This window comes from Guillardia theta (assembly GCF_000315625.1).
Source record: "Guillardia theta CCMP2712 unplaced genomic scaffold GUITHscaffold_210, whole genome shotgun sequence".
NCBI lineage: Eukaryota > Cryptophyceae > Pyrenomonadales > Geminigeraceae > Guillardia > Guillardia theta.
In genome coordinates, this window is record NW_005434466.1 from 68,833 (window position 1) to 78,750 (window position 9,918).

General features: G+C 54.1%; 4 protein-coding genes across 4 annotated transcripts; 2 read left to right on the top strand and 2 right to left on the bottom strand.

Annotated features, from left to right (window-relative positions):
- Positions 1–791: 791 nt before the first annotated feature.
- GUITHDRAFT_39459 (hypothetical protein) lies at positions 792–1,928 on the bottom strand (the record flags this gene model as incomplete). The annotated part of the gene is made up of 3 exons (XM_005819706.1): positions 792–848; positions 1,106–1,201; positions 1,278–1,928. Coding segments are annotated over 3 exons (804 nt in total), but the record flags the coding sequence as incomplete, so codon positions are not given.
- A 1,204-nt stretch (positions 1,929–3,132) lies between these two features.
- On the top strand, positions 3,133–4,356 carry GUITHDRAFT_156241 (hypothetical protein). The gene is made up of 4 exons (XM_005819707.1): positions 3,133–3,419; positions 3,492–3,986; positions 4,046–4,139; positions 4,208–4,356. Exons 1-4 carry the CDS (start codon positions 3,144–3,146, stop codon positions 4,309–4,311), a joined length of 969 nt encoding a protein of 322 aa, XP_005819764.1. The 5' UTR covers positions 3,133–3,143; the 3' UTR covers positions 4,312–4,356.
- Positions 4,357–4,550: 194 nt separating this feature from the next.
- GUITHDRAFT_98506 (hypothetical protein) lies at positions 4,551–5,663 on the bottom strand. Its single transcript, XM_005819708.1, has 3 exons — positions 5,009–5,663; positions 4,888–4,954; positions 4,551–4,776 (listed from the first exon to the last, which is right to left on the bottom strand). The coding sequence occupies exons 1-3, from the start codon at positions 5,650–5,652 to the stop codon at positions 4,768–4,770; spliced, it is 720 nt and encodes a 239-aa protein (XP_005819765.1). The 5' UTR covers positions 5,653–5,663; the 3' UTR covers positions 4,551–4,767.
- An 852-nt stretch (positions 5,664–6,515) lies between these two features.
- On the top strand, positions 6,516–9,901 carry GUITHDRAFT_148383 (hypothetical protein; the record flags this gene model as incomplete). The annotated part of the gene is made up of 10 exons (XM_005819709.1): positions 6,516–6,599; positions 6,660–6,680; positions 6,929–7,034; positions 7,161–8,333; positions 8,582–8,703; positions 8,811–8,882; positions 9,041–9,127; positions 9,312–9,404; positions 9,590–9,656; positions 9,849–9,901. Coding segments are annotated over 10 exons (1,878 nt in total), but the record flags the coding sequence as incomplete, so codon positions are not given.
- Positions 9,902–9,918: the final 17 nt, after the last annotated feature.

Below are 9,918 nucleotides of genomic sequence, written 5' to 3' on the forward strand. Positions count from 1 at the left end.
GGGCAACGAATTTCACCAAATAACATCCAACAAAAGCAAGATGGATGCCGTTGCACTCGATATTGGATGTGGACTTGCGAGCATTTGAACATTGGCTTAAGATTCAGGATGTGGATTGCTTGATGTCCACGACACGTCATACAGAATATTTGGGCGACGGCAAACATTCGAGGTTATCATATTGCCTTTCGCAACAAGGCCAAAAATGTTGACTGCCTCGCAGCGAAATGGAAGCCAAGGAAGTGCACAACAACGATAGAAGTCTTCTAAGTTTTTAGATTTTACTGATCTTCGGACATACATGTTTAAGCATCTTCAGACTTTTTCTCCGCACTACCTCAACGCCTGAACGGCACAAATATGCGGAGGAGGAAGGTTGCATCATTGTTTGTTTCTTACCAATCCTGAGAACAAATGGCAATCTACACGTCCTAAAGAAATTAGGAGAGAAAAGAGCGATACAATTTATGCATGTAAATAAAGATCTTTCGAGATTGAAAGCAATTTAATGAGATCAAGAGGAATTAGGAATGGCAAAGAAAACACGCAGAACGCAATCACAAAACTAAGGGCGAAGCCGCGTGAGTGGAGGAGGGGGAGGATGAGAACGAGGAGAGGGGAGGAGGAGGGGGAGGATGAGAACGAGGAGAAGTCGGGACATGGAGGCGAGAGAGGTAGGGCAGATGGAGGAAGAGGAAGGGGAAAGGAGGAGGGAGGAGGGCGAGGTAATCTACTGATCTTCATTTGAGTACAAAGTAGCCGATTTCTCCTGCTCACGCCGCGTTCTCGTCGAAGTTCTTCACGAGGTCCCAGTAGTGCTCAACATTTCTCCTGCGAAGGAGATCTCGCTACCCGTACGTCAGTTCCAGGCCATGACGGACGAGCACCAGGACAGAACGAGAAGCAGGCATGAAGAAGCAGAGTAGGAAAGAACGTGTCTCGAGATGCACGAGGAGGGTTGAGGGGCAGGCGTAGCAAGCGCGAGCGAAGGGGACGGGAGAAAGAGAGTGCAAAGGTTGCATAAGAGGAAGGAAGCGAAAGAGGGATAGCATAAAGAGGAAATGGTGGAGGGATAATGCAAGGAACAAGGGGGCAGTAGACTCACAGCATTTCCCTCACTCCTCGCCACTTCGAACTTGAACTCTGGAAAATTTGCCTTGGCAAGCCTTCCAACCCACACCAGCTTACAGAAGTTTTTGCCCTTGCTCGCATCATCCGCATGCTCCTCCTCCTGCCAACCCAAGTCAGCAAGCCCGTCCTCCTCCCACCCTTCTCACCTCCTCCTCCTTCATCTCCTCCTCCTCCTCCTCCTCGTCCTCAGCGGTCTTGTTCCACTTGATCCTCCTCTCCAGAAGCTTCCTGAACTTGTTGAGCGAGCGGATTCCTCCCTCAATGACCAGCAGGCAACTCTCGTCCGAGATGATCCCGATGCCGTGCAGCTTGTAGTATTGTGCGTTGACATCGATCTTGTAGCGATTCTGCTTGCTCTGCAGATCTCCAATCTTGTACAGATGGACGGCAGTCTCGAACGCCGTCTCCTTCTCTATCTTGGCAAGCTTCTTCGCCCTCTTCTCCTCTGCCGTCTTCTTCCTCGCCTGGTTGCGATCGTTGTGGTTCTTGAGACGCTGCGCCATCTGCTTCTTCACCTCCTGCTCGATCTTCGTTGGGTCTGCCGTGGCGTCTGCCGCCAGCACCCTCATCATGTTCGAGATCTTCACCTTGGGCTCCGGAGGAGGGATAAATCCTCTCGCCACCATCTCCTGCCTCTGCAGCTCCCGCTCCATGCGCGTCCTCCTCCTCAGCTTCTTCCTCTCCTTCTTCGTCAGGAACATGGGAAGAGGAGGAGGCTCCGCTGCTTCTGCAGGCGGCTCGATGGGCACGGGATGCTCCACATAGATGGTTATCCTCTCCACCGCAAGCTTCTGCTCCTCCGCTTCCGCTCCCTCCTCCGCCTCCGCTAGGATGCGCGAGTCCCACCACTCGACATCGGGCACATGGTCGAGCTTGCGCTTGAGCAGCCCGAGATTAATCTGCTGCAGCGTGTCCTTCTCTGCCTCGTGACCCTTGTCATCCCTCATCTTCTTCAACTGAGCATTGAACTCCGCAATCGCCATCTTGGATCGGAACCTCTCGGCACGGCGGATGTACCGCTGGTCCTCCACGAAGTGGAACGTCGCTCGCTTCTCCCTGCGAAAACTCGGCATCTTCATCCTCGGGTCAAGCACCACCGCCGTCTCCTCCACCGGCTTCTCGGCCTTGGGCTCTGCCACTGGCACCTGCTTGGCCTCTCGCTGGTTGGCCTTCAGCTCCGCGATGGACTGCGGCTTCATCGAGATCTCCTTCCCGTCCTTGTCCACATGCCTGCCCTGGTCATCGAGAATCAAGGGAGCAGGGAGAAAGGTCTCCTTCCTCCCAGCCATCGGCAACCCCGGCATAGCCACTCCCGGAATGGACAGGGCGGGTGCTGCTCCGGCCTGGCCCAACTTCGCCATCTGCTGTGCAATCTGTGCCTGGATGGCTGCCATGCGCTGAGCTTTGGCGATGGCGTCTTTGTTGATGCGGCTTGGATCCGCGGCATTCTGGATGTCTGGTTGAGCAGTATCCCACTGATCGAGGAACTGTCAGAAGAGTGCCTGTGCCAGAACAGTCTCCTCCTCCTCCTCCTCCCACACAAACAAACATGATCGCGCACAGGATTCAAACATAACATATCATCGTGATGCATAACTCAACAACCACCACCCACTGCCATCAGGTAGAAAAAAAACACAGCCAAACTTCTTACGACGGTGACCAGCACCTGCAGTCATCGCCCCCCTTCTCCTCACCTTGGATCTCCTCGGTTTCTTCACAGGCGCCTCTGCATTCTTTGCCGCATCATCTGCCTTCTGATCTCCTCCTCCTCCTCCTCCTCCTCCCGTCGCGCCATCGTCCCCAGAGCTCCACCTGCTCCTCTTCCTCTCCGCCATTGCCTCGTGTCCGTTACGCGTAACGGAGATCCAGATTTTAATTGATTTCAATCAGTAGGAATCGATCGAATCATTCGGCGATCCCTTACACTTCCGTTACATCTGGTACGTATGGTAACGTCTGGACCGTTATGGTCATTGATACTGTAACCGAAGTGACTTTTCGACATCGCCATGGCCTTGCACGCGGCTAGATGGAGGGCGGTGGGCGCGGCGCTCATGGCGGCCGTTGTGGTCTGTGCTCTCGTCGCTTCGTTGAGATGGAACAGCTCCTCTTCCCGCTCTGTCCTTGCGTCCTCTGCAGGAGAGAAGCCAAAGTCTGAGTTCAAGAAGGATTGGAAGCGCTGGTTGAACCGAGTAGACATGCAGGTCAAGGCCGCAGTTCAGCTCTCAAACGGCCTCAGCCAGGCTAAGAAGGCCAAGCTTGTTGAGTTTGTCCATGATGATCTGGTAAGAACCAGTGTGTTTGCTTTCCCTTCCCCCCACACTTGTCCGTTGCAACGAGTGACGCGACCCTTACAGGTTGGAGATATGAAGAGGGAGCAGAAGATTGTGAATGACCTTGACAAGAAGTATGGCGTTCGCGTTTCTCCAGATCTCAAGTTCTCATCCAAGACCGAGAGCTCCAAGGCCGCTCATGAGGCCGCTCAGCCGGCGACCCATGCAGCCGTCCACCACAAGGCTGCTGCTCATCAGGGCAAGAACGCTCCCTACATCAAGATTGCGGACAAGCAGGCGATCGACCATCCCTTGTCCTCCGGAAACAGGGAGGGTGTTGCTGAATTCGGCAGGGTCATCTCAACCAAGGTTGCCAGGGACGATGCGAAGATTGCGCAGGCCAAGGCTGCAGTTTCGCGTGCTGAGCACAGGCTGGAAGCCGAGGAGAAGTCTTCGATGTCTGCAGCTGATGTGGTTGCTGTCGAGAAGTCTGCTCCTGTTGCAAAATCCCACCGCGCCAGAGCTGCTCACGCTCAGCACAAGATCGCCAGCAAGGCTGCTTCCAAGCATGCTGAGCCTGTGATCCCTTCGCTTCTGATGTTTGATGCGTAGTTTGACATGGTCTGTTTGCTTTTCAGCAGGACAACCTCTCCAAGCACGTCTTGGCGATGAAGGTGCCGTACAACAAGGCTAAGGCAGAGGCAGAGGCTCAGCAGGAGGAGTCCTCATGGGGTAATACCACTCGTGTTCTTTTTTCTGCGCACATGTTTCGAGAAAGGACTAACGCATTGTGTTGGTAGATTCCACTCTCAGCAAGCTGGGGTTGGCATCGAATGTTCAGACTGCCAAAAAAGATCCGTTCAAATTCCCCTCCCAACTTCGTCTTCCCGGACAGAGCTCTTAAAGCTCCTTCAGCTAAGAACAGTGATTTTCAGTAAAAGAAAAAAATTGGAGTGTTCTCGTACACACTCAGCAATTATTTGCTTTCTACGAGGAAACAGGATCCAACTTCCAAGCTCGTATCAGTCGGCTCCATATTGGGCGATGTGGACTATAATGATGGTGAGTAGAGATAAGGTTGGAAAGCGCATTCTAAGATCAATCTGAAACACTAAGCCTAGCAACAGTCTACTCTCTGTGACTCAGTACGAAATAATTTATAATCTTGTGCAGCCTCTTTTGACCTTCAACCTAAGAACGTGAAACCGAAACTAATTCGAATTCGAAGAGTATTGAGTGAAACGGATCAAACTACAGGAGTATCAACAACAGAGTTGAAAGAAAATCCAAGAATCCTCAGCAATTAACTTCTGTCTCATCTGAAGTCTTCCAGCCATCAGGGCGTCCCCTCCCGCAATGTTTACCAAACCTGGACAAGAAGCGATTTCAGCTCTCAATAGAAGAACATGATAGAAAAATGCTGAAAGGATCGAGCAAAGTAGGAACAAGACTGACTGATAACCAGGAATGAGGATCATACCTGTGCCCTCTCATTGTTCTTGAGGAGTCCAAGAGAGCTATCATAATCCAGCGATCGCTCCTCCATCCTGAGAACCAATAACGAATCAGAAACTCTCAGCCTGCCGACTAGCACTACTCACCACTTGGCGTCTGACTTGTCTTGCTCAATATCAATCACATCCTTGTAGACTTCAGCAGCGTGTTCAAGTCTGAGGAAGCACAACGATTCTACACTCGACGCAAGCCGAGCAGATTCAGCGGGGGTGAGGTCCCGAAGAACCTGTTCACCACAGAACAACTTGGCCTTGGGGACAACAGTTCCTGAGGCCACGACCGATCCAGGAGCAATGTAGGCACCACTCTCGATCACTGCTCTATCTCCAATAGTCGAGCCCATCCCGATCACCGCGTCATCATGGATAGTGGCAACTCCCACAACAGCTCCTTGGCCGACAAGGACGCGATTTCCGATCTGAACAGAACCTTCTCCCATGGGCGAGATGGTTGCCTTGTCAGCAATGGAGCTCATACTTCCTATGGAGATGGAGGCAAGATCGCCGCGGACAATGGCTCCATACCAGATCGAGCTCTTCTCTGCGAGCTTTACATTCCCCACGACATTGGCGCTTGGAGCCACGAAGCATGTCCTGTGGATGGAGGGGGCGTGGCTCTTGAGAGCCATGACTTCTCTGTGGCGTGAGAGCACCTCCCTCGACGATCCTGCCAGCGCCTGTCCTGCCTTCTCCAGCGTCGCGCCCAGCGACCGTAGCGCCGAGGAGAGCATGGAGAATATGGTAAACGGTTGGGGGGTGGGGGGTCATGAAGACGAGTGCACCACCGGTAAATCAAACATCAAATTACTCAGGAAGGTAGGGTGGGCTACCGCATTTTTTCGTAGACAGGGGTGGATTTTGGAAGGGTGGGTAGGTTCGATTGATGGAATGGTAGGGTAGTGGTCATCTCGCCTCTTGAGGTCGAATGAGAGGGATTGTAGGGTAGGGGTGATCACCCCTACCCTACAATAAATCTTATTTTTGATGTAAAAGATGGGGGTACAAATAATCAAGTGTGAATGGTGTGCCAGGGATAGGTTTCACTACCCTAGTTGTCAGTGACCCCCTTTTCTTCCTGCAATACGGTGGTAGGGGGGTCATTTTACCACCCACCATGTCAAAATGACTCATTAATCATACAAAAAGAAGGGGTAGTACAACAAGGTTGGCAACCCCCAAGTGGATGGGGTAGGGGTGATAAAACAGAGAAATGTTGAGGGTTCTCGACTTGGTTAGGGGTACTTCGCCCATTTCCTCTGGGAGGAAAATAGGGGTACTTCGTAAGAAATAATCTGAAATACAGGTAGTGGTAGTACAGCAAGGGTGGGGTGGTTGCACGCGTGGCCACATGGAAGAAAGGCAAAGGAAAAGCATGGCGAAATGCGGGGCAGAGGATAGGAAAGTTTAGGAGATCATGCGGAGGACGATGCCTAGAAGATGATATGAGAGATGACGAGGAGGAAAGGAGAGAGAAGGTGAGCGTAGACGAGAGATTTTTGCAGGGAGAAGTACAATAAGTACTCGTGTTAGGGAAACTATGGATCGGAAGGAGGGAGAATGCAGTGAAGACTTGTTTCACGCAGAAAGCGACAAGATGGACAGGACTTCAACTATCGAATTTGATGCAGAGATCGTTCTAAGGCGATTAGGGAGAGGTTGGATCTTAGATGCCTTCGAGGTATGTGATGCCACGTGCTGCACGAAACCTAGATTCTGCATGTTTGTCGGCAAGTAACAGACTTGGTTGAGGACAGGAAAGGTACAGAGTGGATTTTTTCAAGTGAAGTTGTGTCATAGTGAGTGAAGGAATGATAGTCATTGGAAGATTAGCTGCTTCCTGCCCTGTTCTTCCCCAGAGTGCAGGTTGCACGAATAGACAACTCAGCATACTCCGCTGCACCTTATACCTTCCTCTCGAACTTGACCTGTCTCGTTCGCTTGCTTAATCGCTTCCTCTCTCCCCATCCTCCATCCCTCTCTCACTGCTCTGACCCTGTTGTCGTCCAGGCAAGTCATCCCGTTGTGCAGATGGAAGACTTGTTCGCCAAGTTGCAAGAGCTGACCGAGGCCGGCGATCCAGACTATGACAGCATCATATCGACAGCCGATCAAAGTATGTATCTCTGCTGTTGTTCTCCTATTTTCGATTGTCTTCTCTTTGTTTTTGTTCTTCCTTGCTTGAGATGTTACTTCCAATGGTGTCTTGCTATTGTCCAACATCCGTGACCCGCCTCTGCAGTATTGGCCAAGGAAGCAGAGGACGAGGATGCGATCAAGTGCAAGTTTGTCGCTCTGCTGAACCTCAAGAAGTTCTCTCAAGCTCTTGATGTCGTGAAGGACAAGCCCAAGGCCTGCAAGGCCCTCTCCTTCGAACGAGCGTATGCGCTGTACAGACTCAATCAGCATGCCGATGCTCTGGAAGCGCTGGAGTCGTCGGGTACTAAGTCAGGGGAGCATGTGGGGATGGACCTGCTTCGAGCTCAGGTGCTCTACCGCCTCGGCAAGTACAAGGAGAGCAGCGAAGTCTACGCGAGCGTCATGGACGAGGAGACAGACCCTGGGGAGCTGGCTGTGAACAGATCCGCCGCTCTCTGCTCCGCCGGGGATCCCACGCTCGGAGAGCAGGTCCTCCGAGGAGCAGCGACGATGCTGGGAGACAACGCGGACATGTCGTACAACCGAGCATGCGCCCTGATCGAGAAGGGCGACCTGACCGGTGCGCTCAAGGCGTTGGAGGATGCAGAGTCTCTGTACAGGAAGGAGTGCGAGGAGCAGGCTGTGACGGAGGCCGAGCTGGAGGACGGGCTGATCGTGTACAATGTGCAGAGGGGGTACGTGATGCAAAGGATGGGGCAGGGGGAGAAGGCGCAAGGGGCGTACGAGGAGGCTCTGAAGAGGAAGCCAACGGATCAGGAGGTGGCTGCAGTTGCTTCCAACAACCTGTTCGCCCTGAGAGGGAAGGATACGTCGCTCTTCGACTCGGCCAAGAAGGCCAAGGCCCTCAACCTCGATGAGCAGGTGGAGGACAAGCTGACTGTCCAGCAGAGGAGGGTGTTCGCGCTCAATCGCTGCCTGCTGAACCTGTACACCAACAAGACCAAGGAGTGTCACCAGGCCCTGAGCAAGCTGGACAAGGAATTAGAGGGTTCAGAGCTCCCATCGCTGGTCAGGGCAGCGCTGCTGGCGAGGGAGAAGAAAATGGACGAGTGCACCGCCCTCTTGCAGAAGCATGCGGAAGCGAACCCAAAGACGGCGCTGCTGGTGAAGCTGACGCTGGCGCAGCTGCAGCTGTCGCAGGGAGATAGGGAGGGAGCGATTGCTGCTCTTGAGTCAGTAGAAGGGGCGTACAAGCAGGGAGGGATCGTGGGGTCGCTGGTCAAGTTGTATGAGGGGGTCAAGGACACAGCTGGAGGTGTGCTAAGAGTCTTCGCCTGTCCTCCCTGCCCCCCTGCCGCTCGTCTTGCGTTAGCCCTCCTCTCCCTCTCATGCTTGCTGGCCTCCTCCCCTCTCCCTCTCCTCTCCCTCATCCCTTCCCGCTCCTCTTCTGGCCTGCCCTCCCTTCTCGTCCCCTCCTCATACTTCGCCGCTCGTTCTCTTCTTTCTTGCCATCATCTTCTCGTCGCCATCCCGAGAGACGGCTGATCCTCTTCCTCCTTGCAGCCATCAAGACTCTCGAGCGAGCGGCAGAGTCAGGAGGGAGCAGCAAAGAAGAGAAGCAGAACTCAAGAAAGTTCCTCCTCCTCAGCGCCGACATGCGCTCGAGGTCGCAGGATCCTGTTGAGGTTAGAGACGATCGGGAGAGGGAAACGAGGGGAAAGACGGAGGGGAGAGGAAGGGAGGGGATGGGAGAGAAGAAGAAGAGGCAGGGGAAGAACTGATTGGGTTTCAGGCAATGAAGGCGTTGGAAGCTGTGATGCTGGCTGGGGAGAAGGATCCGGACACAGTCGCTCGCCTTGTTAACGTACTGCCCGTCCCATTCCTCCCTCCCTCCCTTCCTCCCTCCTCCCTCCCTCCCTCCCTCCCTCCCTCCCTCCCTATGTCCCTCTCCTCCCCCTTCCCTCTCCTCCTCCATGTGCTCTTCTCCTCCCCAGCTCTCTTCCTTCCTCACCCTACCCTCAGCTCTGTGCGGCCATCGACCTCGGCAAGGCCGAGAAATATTCAGAGTTCCTGCCGGCCATGGATGCGGCGTCGGAGATAGACGTGCAGGTCAGAGAGAGAGGAGGGAGGGGAGAGGAGAGAAGAGGGAGGAAGGAGAAGAGGGAGGGAGAGGGAAGAGGGTGGGAAGGGAGGCAATGAGGAACCGGAGGGAGAGGAAGAGGAGCGAGGATGATGATGATGATGATGATGGAGGGAGGAGGGAGGAAAGTGCGGGACGTGACGAGGTGAACAGGAGCTCGAGAGCTTTCAGCGGGCCCTGCCGGCCACAAGGGATGCGGACGAGATGGATGTGGAGGCCACGAAGGCGAAGATGGTGGCTCTGCAGGTGAGAAGGCAAAGGAGCAGGGGAGCACAGCAGAATGCCACTGCTGAGGAGCGCGAGAAGGAGGAGGAGCAGGGAGGAGTCGAAGGAGGAGGAGGCACGAAAAGGGGCAGTAGAAGGGAGGAGGACGAGGATGAAGACGAGGAGGAGGAGGACGAGGCGAGGGTGGAAGACTCACTTCTGTATAGGAGAAGAGAAGGCAGAGGAGGCTGATGCGTCGGAAGAAGGAGAAGGCGTCGGTCACACTCGAGGATGGTGAGACACTTGTTCCTGCTCCTCTCCTCTCCTCCCTACCTCCGCCCTCCTTCCTCGTCGTCCTCCTAGTTCCCTCTCCCTCTCCTCCTCCTCCTCCTCCTCCTCCTCCTCCTCCTCCTCCTCCTCCTCCCTCTCCCTTCCTTCTTCCTCTTCCTCTTCCTCTTTCCCTCCTCCTCAGCTCACTCTCCTCAGGCCGCTCTGTCGTCGTCGAGGCCTTTCACCTCCCCAAGAAGTACGCGGAGCTTGTGGAGATGGGAAGCTA